This window comes from Danio aesculapii, chromosome 3, assembly GCF_903798145.1.
Source record: "Danio aesculapii chromosome 3, fDanAes4.1, whole genome shotgun sequence".
NCBI classification, from domain to species: Eukaryota; Metazoa; Chordata; class Actinopteri; order Cypriniformes; family Danionidae; genus Danio; species Danio aesculapii.
In genome coordinates, this window is record NC_079437.1 from 2,958,824 (window position 1) to 2,981,768 (window position 22,945).

A 22,945-nucleotide genomic window follows, 5' to 3' on the forward strand; every position below is an offset into this window, starting at 1 on the left:
AAGGCGACTAAGGCAAACTTTTATAGATGGAGGAGAGACTTGTGGAACGCTGAAGTTATCTAGAGCTGTATTACTTTACAGATCTTGAATGTCACAATATTATTAAAATTACAATTATAACATTGACAGCAACAAGACTCGTGCATCTCAAAGATCTCAAAAGGTCTCAAAACTCAGGGCTTCTGGTAGTACTTAGTCGAGGAAAGGAGGTCGAGCCTTCTCATTTATAGCTCCTAAACTCTGGAATAGCCTTCCTGATAACGTCCGAGGCTCAGACACACTCTCCCAATTCAAAACTAGATTAAAGACCTATCTGTTTAGTAAAGCACACACTCAGTGCACCACTTAGCGGTATGATACATGAATGAGCTCCACACAGGTTTCTTCATGTCATTTATATACACTATGAACAGCAGCTATGCTAATTATTTTATTTATTCTCTATTTCCACCTGGGGATACTCGTCCTGAGGCCCTCAGACCACGCAGCGCCACTGATTCGATCCAAGACCAGCGACGAGATGATCCAAAGTTTTCCGTATCCTGAGCAGCTGCTGTGGTGGTCATGGAGGAGTGTAGAGCATGAGACTGATTCCAATGATGCTCCAGGGACAGAGGAGTCTTCGCTGAGGCCCAGCTTTCATCTTCCAGAATGCAGCTTAGACTTTTTTTCTTCTTCTTTCCTCTCCGCTGTCGCCACTGGCTTGCATGGTTCAGGATCTGTGGAGCTGCGCATCGATGGATTTGCTCTTCAGTGTTTGGACTCTCAATAGTGATTTAATCACACTGAACTGAGCTAAACTGAACTGAACTTAAACTTTAAAAACTGAACTACACTGTTCCTATTTACTGTGACCTTTTATGTGAAGCTGCTTTGACACAATCTACATTGTATAAGCGCTATACAAATAAAGGTGAATGAATGAATGAAACAATATAGGTCAGCGCTTCTTTTTTTTCTTGTCAACATAAACGTTTCACCCTCTTCTCTCCGACAGTGAATTTTCTCGCCTCTGACCTGTCACTCTTCTAAATACAGTCTGAATGTCGGCGCGGGAATGCAGATATTGTGCAATTATTAATTTCTGCAAATCGTCACCTTAGAATTATAAGGGTCTGTCTGCGTTCTGAATGATTTTGAGATATTGAGCTTTAAAGTTTTTGCATTCTATAAAGCAAACAACATGTGTGTAGCAGTTCTCTTTCATACATTAACATGACAGAGACTCTAAATGTACTCTAAATCTAAATTATCAAAGTTCTCTTACATTTGCAAATTGGAGTAAAAAAAAAAACACGGTAAATGCAGATAGAAACTTCTCATTCTGAAAAGTCAATTTCCACTTGGAATTATAAGGTTCTATCTGGCAGATCATTCATTAAAGCATTACTTTTACAGAAATACAATAATATATATAGTTATATATATATAGTTATATTTATGTATATAAGTTGGTGTTGTAACAATATGTTGATGCTTGAAAAAGTTTAATGTTTGCTTTCTGTAACATTTATTTCATGGTTTAGGATGAATATTTTTTTCTTTTCAAATTAAGCGTACAAGGCTGTGCTAAATAGTTTTTTCCAGTGCAGCTTTTAATTTTATCTAATTAATATGTTAATATTTAATAAATGTTAGGCTTTATATGAATTATTGAATTATATTTATCGAGTTATATGCCCCATAAAATAAAAAAGTATTTGTCCTTCAAGGCTTAATATTAAATTTAAAGACTTTAAAAGAAACAGACGATGACCAAATGAGTTTAATAAACACTGAAAAGAGTTTCTCTGACTATATGTAAACACATAAATATTTTTCACATTTAATATTTACATTTTTTTAATATTAATTTCTTTTTCAACGATGTAAAATTTAACATTTCATCTCAATGTCGGCGACGCAGTGGGTAGCACGAGGTTGCTGGTTGCTGATAGCGGAGGCGCTGGAGTAAAAGCTCAGAACAAGCAACATTAAACTCGTGTTGAAGATGAGAAGAAACAAAGAGGCTACACTTCAGCTTTTATAAACTCTAGAGAGATTATTTAGCGAACACGACACAACTCCTGCCTTTATTCATTATATCCTGGCTCTTGACTGTCAATTCCTCTGTGAAAGCGATCAGGAATAGCGGACTTTTAACGTGTTCATATGTAAACAGGTAACGTTGTGTTTCTCTCCTTATTTATTAGTTCAGATTCCTACTTTCTCAATATTCAAGTGTTTTTCTCTCTGCTGTGTTCCTCTTCAGTGTCGGTTCCCGCGCTGTTTTCAGCTTTGTTTTTGCTTGGTTTTGGCCACTAACCTCTTTATTAAAGCTCTCGATGTAAAAGCTTCTCGCGGTAAAAGCACAGGTTATGATTCCTGTTTACTTTCACACATTCTTATACTTCAGGATTTGTCTGATCTTTATTAGCGGCAAATCAAATGCTGTGTTCACTAATTTCACCCTCATGGACAAATACTGTAGTCATTTATAGTAAATAGTGTAGTATAAACAAGGGTGCAATTCTGGTCTGAGAGGTGGGGTGGACCAAATCTGAGTGATGGTGATACTGTAATAGTGGAATGTTGGTGATAGTTGTAGAAATTTTAGAAGAGTTTATTTAGTTGTTTTTAAGAGTAAAAGAACAAATTTGGATATTCGATATTGGAGTGTGCGGCGGGTGGTGGGCGCGGGGAAAGGTGACTGATCTTTAAAGAATGCCACTAGCACTATCAGTGGTGGGAGGTGGCTATATATCCAGGGTCTTCAGGATTTCACACTACCTCAGCTTGCTAAATTATTTTTATATTATTTTATTGGGACAATGTATCTCCCTAAATCATTAATTCTTCTTAAAATGTTTATATTAAATGCCTAAAAATAAAATATATATAGACTTGCAAACATACGTGAAAAGTAAGATCCTCTTCCATTCGCATTGTAGCCATCCCTCCCTTTCAAAGGTACTCGTAAAGGTAGTCAAGGCTACTTTTTATGTAATTTAAATATTAGGCCTGCTTGAATAAATTTTTTTTTAATTGCCATAAGGACGTGTTGTAAGGTACGGGCGTATGATGGAAGAAAAGGAGCCAGTCAGACAGACTTTTTAAAAACCTTTTTTTTTGTTGTTGGAAAAATCATTTTTTAAACAGATTTGGTTTGGTATCATTTTATAGGCCTATTTAGTGTATTTTTGTTCAGATATCAACAAGAACAACAAAACATTTGAGGCGAGTTATTCAAGACTTGCTTCTAAAATAAAAAGGCCAAGACTTATTGTCAGGATTTGTTTAAATAAATAAATAAGCTATAACCGTGGAAATCAGTTAACATTTAGCATGGGCTTATATTCTATTATCATTTTAAAAGGCAAAACAATATTGATATTATCATTAAAGTGTTTTATTTTTCTGTCTTGTAATAGGCAGAGGTTAAACTAAATATTGTTCAGCAAAGCAGCATATAATCTAACCTCATTTAACCATAAGACATCCGCTGCAAATTCACTCATGCACAAATTTATAACACTGCAAACCTGACATTGCAGGCCGACTTTGCAAATGCCACCAATTAGGCTATTTGTTTTAACAAATCTTACTTGTTAAATGTCAGAATCCTATTTGTTTTTTACATCAAAATTTCATATTTACTTATGTAAGTTTTCTTGAAAAGAATTACATCAGTTCACGACTGACTATACTACAATAATGTCAATTCCATTTCAGTTCCTAATGACACTATCACGTCTTTTTCAAGAAAACAGCTGCTTTAGAACTTCAAATGTTCAACAACCCTAACAGTATTATACGTCTTAACAATAAAACTGAAGAAATAATAATAATAATTACCCCGATGAGGTTCGAACATGGGTCGGCGGAGTCGTAATGCAATGTGCTGACCACTGGACCACATGTAGCACTTTTACATATGGATCAAAAACTTATGCTGAAATAAAGTCATGTCAGATTTATGAATGCAGTGAATCATCTGATTTTCATTGAGCAGGTGTAATATTCATTAATATTAATTATTCAAATTCTTGTTTTCACTAAGGTGCCGCTGTTTGGGGTCGAATTATGGTACATCATCATTAACCTGCAGGCTGCATTCTGCTCACGGGGCTGCGAGAAAATAAATAATAAAAGCGAATCTGCGGCAAAATAATGAGTAAAAAGAGTGAGGCTATGGTCAAATAATAAATTAATGAATTAAAAAAGTTTGACTGCTGAGAGTGTGAGCAACTAACGTTGTGCTAACGTTATATCTAAAAAAAAGTGAGGGGGACATGTCCCCCCCCGGGAATTGCGCCACTGAGTATAAATATAAAACACCCAACACTCTACTACATTTTTAACAACTATATTACAACACACCACAGTTTACTGTTGTAAAACTCATGTTTACTACAGTATGCAGAGCATTTCTCATTCACCATAGTTACTGCTTCAACATTCAGTAACACAGTTGTACAATACACTTTATTATAATATGGTTCAAAACACTATAGTATTTACTATAAATTACTGTAGTATTTGTCATGTGGGTAGTCATAAAATTGTGTAGAATTTTGGGTAACACATTAAAGTAATTGACATTATAATATTGTCAAGATAAAGGTTGATTAATGCCTTTACTAACATGAACAAACAATTAGTAATACATTAATTACGGTATTCATCCATCTTTGTTAACATTATTTAAGTTCAACAACGTTAGTTCATGTTAAATCTCTGTTCATTAACTCATGTTAAGAAGCACAACTTTGGATTTTATTAAGGCATTAGTAAATGTTGAACTATGATTAATTTACAGAATTATTCAGACTTAATATTAGTAAATACATGAACTAATGGACTAAAGTTATTGTAAACTATTACTGAACTATGAAATATTAGCTTTGTGTAAAAACAATAATAGGCTGTAAAATTGATGAGCTAAAATAATTATTTATTAATGTACTGTAAACTTTATTTGCATATTAACAAGCTGTAATTCACTAAATATATAGACAGCAGCTCGTTGTGTTTTTCTGGTTTATTTTATCTTTTTGGGCAAGAATCAAGGTTTGATCAGTGTTTTATGCATTTTAAAGTCTTTAATTTCATTCCATTGTCCAAAATGAATATACTGTGTAGACGTTGTTTTCCAAAGTTTGCCTTAATTTAATCTGAATATTGGGGTGCAGTGTAGTTTATGAAATCAGTAAAATCTTGCTGGATGGATCATAATGAAAGCGCAGTTGTTGCCTCTGCCTGTGATAGAGCAGACAGAAATAGTCGGTCACATACTCATTTCATTTCATTTCATTTATTATTTATTCTTTTTTTCCTATTTTTAAAAATTCTAAATTATTCTAAAATATGTAATCGACCAATTTGCTGGGTAAAACAATCACAGTCGGCCATGAAAAATCAAGATCAGTACATCAGTGTTATTATCGATGAATGTGTTGTGCTAAATGGGAGTCAAAGTGCATTACACACCAGATGCACCGCAGCACGGTGCGCACATGACAGTTGGAAGTATCACACACCAGACGCGCACATTCACATGTTATTTAAAATGAAACTATTCTGATGGCGCTCAGTGGCGTGGCAGAGATATAAACAGTGTCCTGAGTCGTCGTCTTTTTTTTTAATTATGGGGGGGAATTATGTATGCGAGTAAAAAAACTGAAATGTAGCATTTAATCTCTTTTGATTAAACATAACACCTAACATGTCAGAAACTTAAACGTTAAACATTAGCATATGAATACATGCTATCAGTGCTTCTCACAGGTTTGAAATATACTTGCAGTGGTAGCCGAATTGAAACACACCATTTACCCACATCACATAAATAGTTTCCTATATGCGACAAACAAAACATATTCAAATTTTTACAATAATTTTTCTTTATTATGACAATCTTTTACACTGTTTACTTTCAATGGGTTAAAGTAAAAAAACCTTACCTGTTCAGGAGCCATGTGCACCGCTGACAGGTCAAATCTGCCTCTCTCTCTTTCAAGTTTAAAGCATATTTGAATGCAAAAGCATTTTAGATATGTTTATAAAATAGCCTATGTATTATAGCCTAATGACATCATCAAATTAATAAAATATACAGCAAATGAGAAATAAATGACAGAAAAAGGAATAAACACAGACAGAATCTCTACAAATGATCAAATTTACAAGATTTAAACCTGTAGATTATTTAAAGAAGGCAAATGTGTTGATTAACCATTACTAATGGTGTAGGTATATTTTGCAGTCAGTTTAGACCAGTCATTTCGTCTTCTCTGAGTATACAGTAAAGTTTTTCTGAGTCGTTTAGATTCAAGAATAAATTATTGCATGTTTCTATCGCAACTGTGAGCAGTCAGCTGCAAAGCCAAGCGAAAGTAGGTTTAAATAAAAATCCGCATACGATTAACGAATGACAGCTTTAGAAAGCAAAAGTCAAATCCTGGACATTTTAGGACATTTACATTTAGTCATTTAGCAGACGCTTTTATCCAAAGCGACTTACAAATGAGGACAAGGAAGCAATTTACACAACTATAAGAGCAGCAGTGAACAAGTGCTATAGACAAGTTTCAGGTGTGTAAAGTCTAAGAAGCAAAGCATTAGTAATGGTTTTTTTTTTTTGAGAGAGAGAGAGTGAGAGAGAGAGAAAGAGGGCACAGTTAGTGGTATAGCCAGAGAGGCAGTTAAGATTAGGAAGGAAAGTGGAGACTAAACAGTTGAGTTTTTAGTCGTTTCTTGAAGACAGCAAGTGACTCTGCTGTTCTGATGCAGTTAGGGAGTTCATTCCACCAACTGGGCAGATTGAATGTGAGAGTTCGGGAAAGTGATTTCTTCCCTCTTTGGGATGGAACAACGAGGCGACGTTCATTCACAGAACGCAAGTTTCTGGAGGGCACATATATCTGCAGAAGTGAGAGCAGATAAGGAGCAAAGCCAGAGGTCGCTTTGTAAGCAAACATCAGAGCTTTGAATTTAATGCGAGCAGCAACTGGCAGCCAGTGCAAACGGGTGAGTAGCCGAGTGACATGTGCTCTTTTGGGTTCATCATAGACCACTCATGCTGCTGCGTTCTGAAGCAGCTGAAGAGGTTTGATAGAATTAGCTGGAAGCCCAGCTAGTAGAGAGTTGCAATAGTCCAGTTTGGAGAGAACAAGAGCTTGAGCAATGAGTTGAGCTGTATGTTCAGATAGGAAGGGTCGGACCTTTCTGATGTTATAGAGAGCGAATCTGCAAGATCGAGCAGTTCTAGAAATGTGGTCAGAGAAGTTCAGTTGGTCATCAATCGTTACTCCAAGGCTTTTTACCATTTTGGATGCAGTAATGGTTGCCCCATCCATCTGGATTGAAAAGTTATGGTGAAGAGTCGGGTTGGCAGAAACTTCAAGCATTTCCGTTTTCGCGAGGTTAAGCTGGAGATGATGATCTTTCATCCAGAGTGAAATGTCTGACAGGCAGGCTGAGATGCGAGCTGGAACCGAGGGATCATCAGGGTGAAAAGAGAGGTATAGCTGGGTATCATCAGCATAGCAGTGGTAGGAAAAACCATGTTTCTGGATGACTGTTCCTAAAGATGCCGTGTAGATAGAGAAGAGAAGTGGCCTAAGAACAGAGCCCTGAGGTACCCCAGTGTTTAGATGCTGTAGGTTGGACACCTCTCCCCTCCAAGACACCCTGAATGACCTGTCCGAGAGGTAAGAACTGAACCATTGAATAACAGTGCCTGCAACGCCCAGTGACTCAAGCGTAGATAGCAGGATCTGGTGGTTTACAGTGTCAAAAGCAGCTGATAAATCCAGCAAGATGAGGACAGATGATTTAGAGTCTGCTTTAGCAAGTCTGAGATCCTCCAGGACTTGATTGAACCAGGACTTGATTGAGTCCAGGACTTGATTGAACACTACTTTCTCCAAAATCTTGGCCATGAATGGAAGCAGGGATACCGGTCGGTAGTTTTCAAGTAGCATGAAAAATTCCTTATTAAGGACATTTAGAAACCCAGCCGAACGAATTTGCCAAAGACGTGCCAAAAACGTCTTTGTAGGTCTGCAGTGGGAGGGTGCTGAACGTTCACGGGCACACAGAACGAAATGAGTAACAAGAGAGGATTTTCACAACATCGATCGTGGATGTTTGGTTAAATTTTGCGGATAAAAAACAGTGTAAAAGAATGATAATAACTGTATAGAAACGTTCCACTAAATATACTCAGACGGCCACTCAAGTAAAGTATATGTGTGGCAAGCACTGAGTCAGACTATACAGATAGTATAAACTTTGATTAGCCATCTTGCTAGGAATCTTTAACCCCGTAAAATAGGCGTAGCGCCTTATATTTTTCATCACCGCATTATCTGATGGCCGAATTGCAAATGAATCGTTCAAATGAATCTAATGAGTCATTTAGAGTGGTTCTTCTTAATGAACCGAATGATCCAGTCCAGCAAATTCAACTGATTCTTTCAGACCAATCTGAGAACGGATGAGCTGTTAATACTGCACATGCGTGACTTAGAACTTTCAGTTTTGTTTTGTTTTTAAATGCATAATATATAACAAATGGTTGTGTATTTAACAAAAACAAGTTATTTTGAGTCATTTAACTCAAGTCCAAGTCAAGTCTCAAGTCATGACAGTCAAGTCCAAGTCAAGTCGAGTCTTTTTTGGGTATTTCTCAAGCAAGTCTCAAGTCCTAAATTTTCAGACTTAAGTCTGACTCGAGTTAAGTCATGTGACTCGAGTCCCCCATCTCTGCAAACATATACACAATGCAAAAGTAAATAAATCAGAAAATAATAACAGTAACATTATTTAACTGTTACAACCTTCATAGAAGGTAGTCATTTAAATAATCCTCTTACTCCTCATTCCCATTATTCTGACTTATATTGCATTGACAAGGAGTTTTCACAAGCTGAGACTCTTTAGTTGTGCTTGTAATATTACAATCAGGGTTTAGTTAATATACTGTAAGTTCAAATGTCACCAATGTTAATAGGTGAAACCTAAAGTGACGATGAGGTCCTGAAATCTATGGAAACAGTGTTAAAAAAGGTCTTAAAAGGTAATAAATTTCACTATATGATTTCTGTATATACCCTGAAAATGGCATTGTCCACTGAAAAGGCAGAACACGCAGTGAACCTTCATCCACCAGTGGACTCCGTCATTGGGCCAACTGGATGGGCCCTTATAAAATATATTATTATTATTATGTCAGCGTGTTGTTATGTAATTTAAAAGGCAGTCTTTTTTCATTTTATTTCAGGCCTGATGGAGGACACACACCGTCATGAGAAAATGAGTGAAAAAACTGACTCAGTGAAGAGAAAAGACAAAGAATGTGTCACCTGCCCTCAGTGTGGGAAGAGTCTGGCACACAAACAGAGTCTCAGGAAACACATGAAGATCCACACTGGAGAGAAACCATTCATATGTACTCAGTGTGGGAAGACTCTTGCAAACAAACAGAGTCTCGGGTGTCACATGAGGGTCCACACCGGAGAGAAACCGTTCACATGTTCTCAGTGTGGGAAGAGTTTCAGAAACTTATCAAACCTTATTAATCACATGATGATCCACACTGGAGAGAAAACACATCAATGTGATCAATGCAGCAAAACATTTTTGAGGGCTTCAGATCTGAAGAGCCATCTTAGAGTTCATACAAAGGAGAAGCTTTATCCATGCTCTGACTGTGGAAAGAGTTTCAGACATCAAGTTAGTTTAAGAAATCATCAGAAGATGCACACCGGTGTGGGAGAGTACAGGTGCTTTGAGTGTGAGAAGACCTTTATTTCGGCTGAAAATTTGAAAATACATGAGAGAATTCACACTGGAGAGAAACCTTACATTTGTTCACTGTGCAATAAGAGATTCAGTCAGTTTGAACAAATGAAAACACATGCGAGGGTTCACACTGGAGAGAAACCGTACAAGTGTTCACACTGTGACAAGAGATTCAGTGATTCAGGAAATCTGAGACAACATGTAAGGATTCACACTGGAGAGAAACCGTACAAGTGTTCTCATTGCGACAAGAGATTCAGAGATTTAGGAAATCTGAAAAAACATGAGAGGATTCACACTGGAGAGAAACCTTACAGGTGTTCCCACTGCGACAAGAGATTCAGACAGTTAGGAGGCCTGAAAACACATGAGAGGATTCACACCAGAAAGAAACTGTACGATCACACCGAAAGCAGCGAGAGCGTCAAAGTAGCCGTAAGTCAATGAGAGCTGGCGGTGAGGAGCAGCGCGGCACGTCTTGGCCGGTTTAGATGTCCACTGCTTGAGAGGAGTCCAGAGAACAAAGTCACTGTAAACTTTGGTTCCGACCACCACACATTTTCCCAAGAGTTTGATTATTGCGGTCGTCGGATTTCCAGTTATTTGCAATGTTTTCTTACATTTCTAATTGATCCTCCATAGTTAAATGAATTTGATAATAAGTGTGCAACATTGTCACTCTAGAAAGCATGTTTGACGTGGGAATGTAACTGATATGATCTGCTGCAACAGCCCCTTAAAACGGCCCCTCAGGGCTCTCTACTGGGACAGCATGCCAAATATGCTTTATAATCAATCGTCAGCTAAGTGTGAACTCTTGAATGTGTTGTGATTGGCGGATCGGATTTACGTCACCAGGAAGTGACCGTGTCACCGTGTCAGTGAAGCCATATCAGTTTGAGCCTGAGTCAGACACAGAAAATGAAGAGGACACAGCTGAAGCCATGCAAACGTGACTCTTGCAAGATGTTTCAGAATGGTGTGTTTTTGTTTTGTTCGTTGGTAAGAGGAGGAATGTGGTCAAGCCTTCAGCATTTGATAGAAATAAAGCAGATCAAACAGACCGAATAACTCTTTCTAAATAACAGATTTGCTCAATTATTTGTCCTAGCCCACTCAGTACAATGTATTTACTATCGCATGCCATTTTATATAATGTGGTTTAACCTTGTGAGCGACAGTAGTAAACAAATTAATACAAATATTCCTTTATTTCATTTCCAGGTCATTGCAGATCCACATACAGGTTTATTACAAGAGAATGGTCAGGCAAGCAACGGTCGACACAGGGGCAAACGGATGTATACAGGCAAATCCAGGGTCGTGGTCATACAACAGGTGGAGGGTCAAAAGGCAGGCAGCAGACAGGAATAAACAATAAAACAAGGCAAGGGTCTAAGACTGCAAGGACATATGGTTAGGGATTGATGACGTGAAACTGATGTTTCGACACCCCAAAGCACAAGTGTTTGAAACACTGCACTGAAGCATGATCCGAAACAGCCAGGTCACATGATTGAGGTGATTTAAAACAACAGGTTAAGTGAATAAAGCGATTCAAAGCTTTGATCATTTCAGAAGCGTTTTGAGACTTGTCGAATCTGCGTTTGACTGACGGGGTCTGGAAAATCCTCTATATCATGTAGCCTAGTGGGCTATTGTGTGCTCAAAGTAACTACTGCAGAGTCTTGTACAAATACTCTGAAATTATGATTTGATGTATTTTAATAATGTTACTTTATGTTTTATAACCAAAATCAAGACACATTTATTCACAAAGTGTTCATTCGGATGTCAGACCAATGTTAAAACAAATCACGTTACAAGAGCAGAGCATTTACAAACTAATATTCAGAACTGTATCACCCTGGGGTCCAACCCATTATTTCTCTATGCTAGTCAGGAACTCTCACCGCTCCACTAATTCACTTGAAACCTCAACTCTACAGCGTGGGGTTTAATACATCAATTTGCTGAACTGTTTCTTTGCTAAAGCTGTTCCAGAGCAATACAGAAAATGACCACTAGGTGTCACTGTAGAGACAGGTTTCAAAACGTTTCAAAGTTTCGACACATTAGCTTCGGCTGTTTCAGGGTTTCATGAAGCCTCGCTTTACCTACCACTGCGCGTTGTAATGTCACAACAACAGATAATAAGACTCAGCACTGAAGTGTGTGCATGTTTTGTGTATATAGTCCATCTAATCTGAGCAGCTCCCAGCCGTGTGTGTGTAATCAACCAAATGAGGAACAGGTGCGTGTGAGTGGTGCATGACTGGACATGTAGTTCTTTAAAGGGTCACGAAACACCAGACACATTTTTGAGCTGTTGACAGTCGTATATGTGTCCCACATTGCTAAAAACACTATAAGGACACAAATATTGGACTAAAAAGTGAAAATTGGTTGTTTTTTTTGCGTTATTTCAAGCAAATTCATTCTTCTGGTTTGAAACAAATTTTTAGGCTGCGTCACGGCCATGAGATCTTAGCATGTATTCCAGAGTGTAGACTGGACGTCTGTACCTAGGAGTACCTTATGACGTCTCTGAGTGTGCCGCATTCATTCATGAGTAAGACTTTGTTCAAACCAATCAGCGCGCTCTATTGTGTATGCGTGCAACCTTATTAATATGCATGATAGCTGCGAAGACTATGTGTGTACAGTGTTCAGACGGCAGAGACGCCAAGCGGGAGAACATGAATTGCTTGGAGATACGGGTCGTCTGTTGCGTTTATAATTTGCTGCAGTGAAGGTTTTGTTTTTATTTTCCCTCTATGAGAGCGCAGCTCTCTGCAGTTAAAGTGTTTGTTTTGCCTCTGCGACACTCCCATTTTTATGCAAATTTTCCTTCCCTCTTCCCCTCCTCTGACAGAGGAGTTGGACAGAGTTGGACACGCCCACTTTCCTGACTTTTTCCAAAGTAGAGGTGTGAACAAACCCTGCTGAAACAAGGGGGTTTCATTACCCCCTTTAAAGTGGCAGATTTGTAGTTGTTCAGTGATCTGCACAGGCTGGATCGCTGGTGACCGTGACATAAAGGCTGTAAAGTCTCCGTTTCTAATAAAGAGCAGGTAAAAGGGTAGACTTTGGATTAATGAGGTTTCACCACGTCATAAAATGCCATCGCAGTGACATTGTACTGTAGTCAGGCTAGTTCAGGTATTTATAAAGAATATGTTTATGCTGAAGAAATAAAAGAAAAATTACATACAACAATAAAAGCAGGGATAGGCCTATAGTGAAAACAACACACTTTAGTAAATGAATAAATAATGAAACATGATATGATGTGGTATTTTCTTCATTTTGAGTAAAACTGCTCAACAATGCATTGATGCAGAGAACTCACTGCTAACGTGCTGGTTATCAGAATCAGATGGTGTTCATATCAATGCCTCCTTTAGTCCTTTCTGTGATAAATGTCCCGACCAGGAACTTTTATCTTTTTCCATATGATGTGGAAAAGTACAAAGATTCTGGAATGAAGTCTGTGTCATCTTAATCCAAAATGATTGAATATCCTGTACCAGTGAATCCTTCCCTTCTATTACTGAGCGATGATTCTACGTTGAACCTTTCCAAGCTACAAAAAGCTGTTTGGCTGGCTGGCTTAACTAAAAAATGACTAGCCCAACATTGGCTGCCTTCACAATAATTTAGACATGTACAACTTCAGGACATTATAATGTTGGAGTTATCCACAGTGTGAGTGAACTTGGTACAAATGAGTACATTAAAGATCTGGATTTCAGCTGCTGACAGAATCTCCTTGTTTATATCACAAAGAAATGATCAGGATCCAGGATGATTGTTTTATTTTGTATCATTGACATTTGATACTGTATTCTGTTTCTGTTTTTATGTTAACTTCTATTCATTGGATTATTCATCAGTTTCAGGAGACCGCAGGGGGGGGGGTATTTGATATATTTCATTATATAGTTTTTTCAACCTGTATGTTTTGTTAACAATTAATAAAACAATTTCTTTTAAAAAGAATCAGATGTTGTGACTGAGACAGAGGCCACTGAAGTTCTCTCAAAAGCTTCATATTAACCTAAACACATTTATCCCTTGTCCATCTGTATAAAATAAACCAAAAACGCAACATACAGGCATGTTAAACATTAACTTACCAGCGTAATCCATGTGCCTTTATCACGACTCCATCCCTGTCCCTGCCCGCTTCACGACCACCTGCACGCATGTTTATAAATACAAAATACTCCAAAAATAAAATAGCAACCAAGCCAAGCTTACACTTATATTTTACCATTAACCTACATGTGTAACGCCACTCATAAAGAACCTCTCATGTCTCTCTTCCTGCCTGCTTTGCTGCCAGGCGCATTGTGCTGCTACTGAAGTAAACTGGAGAATTAACATTAGAATAGCTTAATTAAGACAAATGTATATAACCGTTTAAATCTCTACTTACTGATTTAACTTTTCTCTTTTGTCAGATGATGAGCAGCTTGTGTCATCATATAACACATATCAACCAATCAGCGTGGGTGTCAAGGCAGAAATTCAAGCGCAACCAATCCTGTTAAACAGAGACGTGTGCTGTAAAAAGTGATTCGTTACTTAAAGAGAGTAAATCAATTGCCTTAAAAGCAACAAGTTGACTTCACAAAGATAATGTGAGTAAACCCATTGTAATCTGGAACTGTTCAGTTGACTTCATTTGTATAATTATGCTAATTGAACTCACTTATTAAATAATAAAATAAACTAATCACTTTTTTATAATACACCAATATAGATTCATTATATTTGTGTTTTTCCAGCTTTTCTGTATCCAGCAAAATGACATACAGTAAGATAAATCTGCTCTTCCAGACTCCAGTGTGTCTTCTGAACTCAATACAGGCTATAATTGTAGATTTGATCAACTTAATGAAGCACCAAATATGTAATATTGTAATAATTACAGTGGTTATTTAAAAACAGACGTGCTAAAACAGCCTGACACTGTAAAAAGGGATTAGCTGACGTTAAAAAGTGAGTTCAATTAGCATAATTATACAAATGAAGTGAACTGAACAGTTCCAGATTACAATGGGTTTACTCACATTATCTTTGTAAAGTCAACTTGTTGCTTTTAAGGTAATTGATTTACTCTGTTTAAGTAATGAATCACTTTTTACAGTGTGGTGAATCGTTTAAACAAATTAAAATGTTAAATTCAGAGAACTTAAAATATTAATTAAAGGTTTTTGCTGCCTAATGAGTAAGTTAAACACACCTGTTTAAGTTTTGATGCCAAAACTTGATATTTTAAGTAACGTCAATTATATTAACTTAATTTCTTTAGTAATGACAACAGCGGAGTTTAGCCTACAGTGTGGAGAGGGCCGGATACAAAACACATGGAGTGTGGAGCAGTAGAAATTCTTGCCGCTTCACTCCGCTCACTATTTACTATAGTATTATTTCATGTGTGGTGTCTGCTGTAAATTCATTGTTTTGTTTGTCCTATGATGAGTTGAGTTAAAACAAGAAGTTGTATTCAATGTTTTTGTTGGTCATTTATTTATTTATTTATTGTCTGCTTAACATTGATTCTGAAATGGTTAGTTTTACTGAACCTGATTTCCTCCTGATGCCCGGTTACCGCTGTAAGTCGCTGTTGCTGTGATTGTCCTCTAGATGGCAGTAGTACACAGCACACTGATAGCGGAGGCGCTGGAGTAAAAGCTCAGAACAAGCAACATTAAACTCGTGTTGAAGATGAGAAGAAACAAAGAGGCTACACTTCAGCTTTTATAAACTCTAGAGAGATTATTTAGCGAACACGACACAACTCCTGCCTTTATTCATTATATCCTGGCTCTTGACTGTCAATTCCTCTGTGAAAGCGATCAGGAATAGCGGATTTTTAACGTGTTCATATGTAAACAGGTAACGTTGTGTTTCTCTCCTTATTTATTAGTTCAGATTCCTACTTTCTCAATATTCAAGTGTTTTTCTCTCGGCTGTGTTCCTCTTCAGTGTCGGTTCCCGCGCTGTTTTCAGCTTTGTTTTTGCTTGGTTTTGGCCACTAACCTCTTTATTAAAGCTCTCGATGTAAAAGCTTCTCGCGGTAAAAGCACAGGTTATGATTCCTGTTTACTTTCACACATTCTTATACTTCAGGATTTGTCTGATCTTTATTAGCGGCAAATCAAATGCTGTGTTCACTAATTTCACCCTCATGGACAAATACTGGAGTCATTTATAGTAAATAGTGTAGTATAAATACAAAACACCCAACACTCTACTACATTTTCAACAACTATATTACAACACACCACAGTTTACTGTAGTAAAAACTCATGTTTACTACAGTATGCAGAGCATTTGATCATTTCACCATAGTTACTGCTTCAACATTCAGTTACACAGTTGTAAATACACTTTATTATATGGTTCAAAACACTATAGTATTATTCAAATAACTATAAGTTACTCTAGTATTTTTCACTTCATGAAATTGTGCAGAAAAGTGTAGTTATGTAGTTAGTTAGAGTTATGGGTAACACATTAAAGTAATTGGTATTATAATATTGGCAAGTTAAAGGTTGTTTATTGCCTTTACTAACATGAACAAACAATTAGTAATACATTAATTACGGTATTCATCCATCTTTGTTAACAATATTTAAGTTAAACAACGTAAGTTCATGTTAAATCTCTGTTCATTAACTCATGTTAAGAAGCACAACTTTAGATTTTATTAAGGCATTAGTAAATGTTGAACTATGATTAATTTACAGAATTATTCAGACTTAATATTATTAAATACATGAACTAATGGACTAAATTATTGTAAACTATTACTGATCCATGAAATGTTAGTTTTGTGTATAAAACAATAATAGGCTGTAAAATTGATGAGCTAAAATAATTATTTATTAATGTACTGTAAAATGTATTTGCACATTAACAAGCTGTAATTCACTAAATATATAGACAGCAGCTCATTGCGTCTTTCTGGTTTATTTTATCTTTTTGAGCAAGAATCAAGGTTTGATCAGTGTTTTATGCATTTTAAAGTCTTTAATTTCATTTCATTGTCCAAAATGAATATACTGTGTAGACGTTGTTTTCCAAAGTTTGTCTTAATTTAATCTGTGAATATTGGGGTGCAGTGTAGTTTATGAAATCAGTAAAATCTTGCTGGATGGATCATAATGAAAGCGCAGTTGTTGCCTCAGCCTGTGATAGAGCAGACAGAAATAGTCGGTCACATACTCATTTCATTTCATTTATTATTTGTTCATTTTTTCCTATTTTTAAAAATTCTAAATTATTCTAAAATATGTAATCGACCAATTTGCTGGGTAAAACAATCACAGTCGGCCGAGAAAAATCAATCTCAGTACATCAGTGTCTTTATCAATGGATGTGTTGAGCAGGGCTGTGTATTGGCAAGAGCCTCACGATATGATACATGAGTCACAATACAATATTTCACGATACATGAGTCACGATACAGTATATCACGATACATGAGTCACGATACAGTATATCACGATACATGAGTCACGATACAGTATATCACGATAGAAGAGTCACGATACAGTATATCACGATACATGAGTCACGATACAGTATATCACGATACATGAGTCACGATACAGTATATCACGATACATGAGTCATGATACAGTATATCACGATACAGTATATCACGATACAGTATATCACGATACATGAGTCACGATACAGTATATCACGATACAGTATATCACGATACATGAGTCACGATACAGTATATCACGATACATGAGTCACGATACAGTATATCACGATACATGAGTCACGATACAGTATATCACGATACAGTATATCACGATATATTGCAATAGTTTGTATTTGTATGTTTGTCACATTATATTGATGATTGACTACTTGATAAAGGCAGCAGACTAATTAAATTTCCTATTTATTTTCGATCCATTCCAATTCATCAGAATTGCACAGTGCGATTGAACAGAGAGCTCACGGAAATGTATTAAGTGCATATTGTTGCTTGGAAAAACAATCACAGTCGGCCATGAAAAATCAAGCTCAGTGCATCAGTGTCTTTATCGATGGAAGTGTTGAGTTGTGTTAAATGGGAGTCAAAGTGCATCACACACCGGATGCACCACAACACGGCGCGCACATGACAGTTGGAAGTATCACACACCAGATGCGCACATTCGCATGTTATTTAAAATTAGACTATTCTGATGGCGCTCTGTGGTGTGGCAGAAATACGAACTGAGTCGTGGCTGGAAACCGCTCCAATTGGTCCACCGTTGTTATGAAAAAAGGACTGGGTGTGTTTATATCACCCCAATATGACAGTCTATACACTATTCCTACACATATGTCTGTCCAAATAGCTTGAAAAGTAGATTTTTTACCATAGGTGCCCTTTAAAAGACAAATTTAAAAACGTTTAGCATTTAACACCTTTTACATGACATATCCACATAAAGTGTTTGTTTACTAGTCTAGTTATTGATTTGTATTTCTCTTTCTTATGAACCTTTTGTTAGATTTAGCTGTGTTTGGCTTATCTGTTCACTGGTAGGGTTGGGTATCATTTGGGTTTTCATTTCGACAACGGTGCCAAATCGATACTTTTAAAAAACGATACCGGTGCCGAAACGGTGCCTGAACCGATACTTTTGAGCCACAAAATTATAGTGGATGACTCTAGAAACATCTTTTATTTGCAAAATGTTTTGAAAAATTATTTTAATGGAACAATATAATAATAGAGGTTTGAACCTATACTGGTCTCACGGTTCGGTTACGATTATCATGCCATCGATTCGGTTCAATTCGATATTTCAGTGCATTGACGATGCTTTCCATACACAGTGTTGTATTTTGGGTTGTGGCTATAACAAGCTGTCTATATAAACACATACACACATGGACACACAGCACCTCACTGTCTCTCATTCACACACATACACAAACATAGACAGCACCAAACAAACGCACACTCACACACACACCACGCGCGTTTGCATGCTCGCTCACTCGCTCGGAAGCGATATTGTGAGACCGCCCACTCCTGTTAAAATTACACCAGAGTTACCGACCGCTCCCGCGCTTTTATTCGGAAATTTATTCCCGCGCCGCATGAAATCTGGTTGGGTTCCGCGACAATGCACACATACAGCCGCGGGAATGCATACAGCCGAGAGGAAAGGAGAGGGGAGGAAAAGTCACGCCAGCAGGTGAAATGGGCCACAGTTAGAGAGAGAAATGGAGTACTTTCATTCCCTCAATTGCAGTGAAATAGGGGCTTCTGCTGTAAGTTCCAGTGAAAGACTTTCCAGAAAACACACAGTGAAATTTTTAAGTAGTTAGCGCCTGTAGTGTTGTAAATACCCGCGCTCGCCGCCCTCGCGACAGAGCACATATGAGATAAATGACGTCAGTACAAAATAACCGGTTATGATTATTACTGAACCGAGACTGAATTGTCCGCGTCTGCATCGCAGTGCACCGAAGAAACAATACATTTTTGACTCCCCTAATAATTAAATAATTAATTAAAGTTTAAAGTAAACATCAATTTATATTTTATATATTTAATTATTTATATATATATATATATTTCCTTTGATCATTTGTGGGTTAGCATGAATTTAAGATTTGCATTATGAAATTACATTAGCTCACTACTAACCTCTGGACAGGCTGTCAGCAAAATACTGTACTCCTTTTTTCTAGGGTTGTGGCTTATGACTGTGTTTACATGGTTATCAGTAATCTAATGATTTGCCTTAATCTGAACAAGACAATAATATGATTAAAGTGTATACATGAGTTGCTTTTTGAATGTTTCTTTCATGATCCCGTCTTACGTGTTGTAGTCAGCGCCACTTGTATTTTTGGGGGGCACATTTTAACATGCATCACAAAATACAAAAAAAAATTATTCAAAGTCATTTTTTTCATGCATCACTCTGCAGTCTTCATAAACAAGATAATTAAATAGCTTAAACTCAAAATAATCTTCCTTCATTTCATTTATTTGACAAGTCATTTTGTACTGGTGTAGGAGAACACATTTCTAACATTCAAGTACATCAGGGCACATTGTTGCACCGGTAAACTTTAACAGAGAGGCCTACAGTTGAAGTCAATTTATTTTGCCTTCCCATAAATGTTTCTGAAAATTTTCTCAGTGTTTCCTAAAATAATAATTATTGTGGAGTCATAATAAGTCATATTTCTTATTGTTTATTTCTTAAATAAAAGCAGCTTTTAATAAAAAAAATTAAGATCAGTATTAATAGCCTCCTTTAGAAATATTTACTGTATACGTTTTGATTTACACAACACATCAGTTACAAAATAATTTGACAAATTATTTCAACTTTCGTAGTTATCTGATTAAGTCTTTAAATTACACTTTAATCTGAATAAAAGACTATAAAATACTTAAAGGGTTAGACAACGTGTACCTATGTGTGCCTTTGGTGCACCCCTTGATGCTTCTTAGGTCCTTGTCGCAGCACCAGTTGTACCGAAATTAGGTACCGAAATTCATATGCTGATTCGGTCCGGTACAAATCGGTTACAAAAGTACCGGTGCTATAATGGCACCGGGTTTCGGTACCCAACCCTATTCACTGGTGGCTCGCCAATGTTTAGGATTACTCTGTTACATAAAATAAGTAAACTTACCAAAGTCATTATGGGGAGAAGACTTTATTAAAGACAGTGAATAGTACAGTTCCTCAGCAGCAATGTTAACCCATCGGTCTTCAAGTAACTTAACCCAAAGTGCTGTCTGTGAAACACTACTTCATAACAAAGGATATGACCCCCTCCAACCATGCTTGAGTTCCTGTAGGCCAAACAGATACTTGTTTGCTTATGAAACTATTTATACAATCTATCATTTTCATAAGGAGGTAGTCGTTTAAATAATCCTCTTACTCCTCATTCCCATTATTCTGACTTGTATTGCATTGACAAGGAGTTTTCTCAAGGTAAGACTCTTTAGTTGTGCTTGTAATATGCTGTATTTTCAAATGTCACCAGTGTTACTAGTTGAAACCTAAAGTGACGATGAGGTCTTGAAATCTATGCAAACAGTTTTAAAAAAGAATTTTGCTAATGAATTTCACTACATGATCCCTGTATATACCCTGAAAACGGCATTGTCCACTGAAAAGGAGGAACAGACAGTGAACCTTCATCCACCAGTGGACTCATTGGACCAACTGGATGGACCCTTATAAAATATATTATTATTATTATTATGTCATTTAAAAGGCAGTCTTTTTTCATTTTTATTTCAGGCCTGATGGAGGACACACACCGTCATGAGAAAATGAGTGAAAAAACTGACTCACTGAAGAGAAAAGACAAAGAATGTGTCACCTGCCCTCAGTGTGGAAAGAGTCTGGCACACAAACAGAGTCTCCAGCGTCACATGAGGGTCCACACTGGAGAGAAACCATTCACATGTTCTCGGTGTGGGAAGAGTTTCAGTCAATTATCAAACCTTAATATTCACATGAGGGTCCACACCGGAGAGAAACCATTCACATGTTCTCAGTGTGGGAAGAGTTTCGGAGTATCAACAAACCTTACTAATCACATGATGATCCACACTGGAGAGAAAACACACAAATGTGATCAGTGTGGAAAAACATTTTTGAGGGCTTCAGAGCTGAAGAGCCACCTTAGAGTTCATACAAAGGAGAAACTTTATTCATGCTCTGTGTGTGGGAAGGGTTTCACACGTCAAGAAAATGTAAGAAACCATCAGAAGATCCACACCGGTGTGGGAGAGTACAGGTGCTTTGAGTGTGAGAAGACCTTTATTACGGCTGAAAATTTGAAAAGACATGAGAGAATTCACACTGGAGAGAAACCTTACATTTGTTCACTGTGCAATAAGAGATTCAGTCGGTTTGCAGAAATGAAAATACATGCGAGGGTTCACACTGGGGAGAAACCGTACAAGTGTTCACACTGTGACAAGAGATTCAGTTATTTAGGAGATCTGAGAAGACATGAGAGGATTCACACTGGAGAGAAACCTTACAGGTGTTCACACTGCGACAGGAGATTCAGTGATTTAGGAAATCTGAGAAGACATGAGAAGATTCACTCTGGAGAGAAACCTTAAAGGGGTGGTCTACAGTGTTTTATAAAGGTTTGATTGTGTTTAAGGGGTGCAAAACAATGTGTGTTCGTGATTAATCTGTAAAAAATCATGTTATTTGTTCACATATCTTACCTTATACAGCTACTGAACTATCATGAAAATGACTACTATATTTCCTGGTTCCGTCTATAAGGCTCGCCCTCAACGAGCTCTGATTAGTCAGCTAACCTAAGTGAAGTTTATTTATAAACTAATTTCGAGAGTAACACGTGCTTATGATTGATCACTGCTGATCCCGCATAACCAGAGTTTCTTATTTTAGTTATCTTCGCCTAGAAGAATCTCCCTTTCCACTCCTACACCTCCACCTTTCCCTTTCTATGGTGGCCCAGTGGTTAGCACCAAGGGTGTCGCTAGACCTAATTTCGCCAGTGCCCCAGTCAATGCTCTGATATATGATTTACTTCATATGCAAAGTGTACTCATTAAGAGTGGTAACCCCGTAATAAAGACGTTATTCTCTATGTGCACCGAACTACCGCTGGTAAAAGCGATGTAGTTGAATCAAAAAGCAAACTGACGCATCTCTGCATGTGCGCAGAAAACTAAACCCAGGTGCGGGTGCCTCACACACCGCTCCTGCTGGACCCTGCTTGATGCGTTGCTCTTCTCCCGGTGCGAGTCCCGGTTGTTAACATGCACGACGAATAAAATACTTGCTGCTCACGCGCCACTCATGTGTTGTGAAATTGACGACCTTTAATGCGGAGGTGACGGCATGCAGTGAGTTTTGCAAATCTAATTCACCACTATAGTCGAGCTCTTATCCAGCAGCATATCTCTATATAGCAATTTATAATCTGTCATCAGCTATAAATAAAGGGGGGTGGGGGTTCTCGAGACCTACCTGAGCTCAAACTCCCCTCTCGCTCTGCAAACAGGGAGAGAGCCCCAGGCTTGAGGATCTTATGAGCTCAGGGCTCTCTCCTGGAACAGCATACCAAACAAGCTTTATAATCAAACATCAGCTAAGTGTGA

General features: G+C 37.4%; 1 protein-coding gene across 1 annotated transcript; it reads left to right on the plus strand.

The window, feature by feature from the left end:
- The first annotated feature begins 1,973 nt into the window (after positions 1 to 1,973).
- Positions 1,974 to 22,685, plus strand: LOC130216659 (zinc finger protein 271-like). Its single transcript, XM_056448547.1, has 3 exons — positions 1,974 to 2,161; positions 9,266 to 10,231; positions 21,093 to 22,685. The coding sequence occupies exons 2-3, from the start codon at positions 9,271 to 9,273 to the stop codon at positions 21,926 to 21,928; spliced, it is 1,797 nt and encodes a 598-aa protein (XP_056304522.1). The 5' UTR covers positions 1,974 to 2,161; positions 9,266 to 9,270; the 3' UTR covers positions 21,929 to 22,685.
- Positions 22,686 to 22,945: the final 260 nt, after the last annotated feature.

Coding starts and splice junctions, on each gene's coding strand:
- LOC130216659 (XM_056448547.1), top strand. CDS start 9,271: ATGGAGGACACACACCGTCATGAGAAAATGAGTGAAAAAACTGACTCA. Junction 10,232..21,092: donor CAAAGTAGCCGTAAGTCAAT/GAGAGCTGGCGG, acceptor TTTTTATTTCAG/GCCTGATGGAGGACACACAC.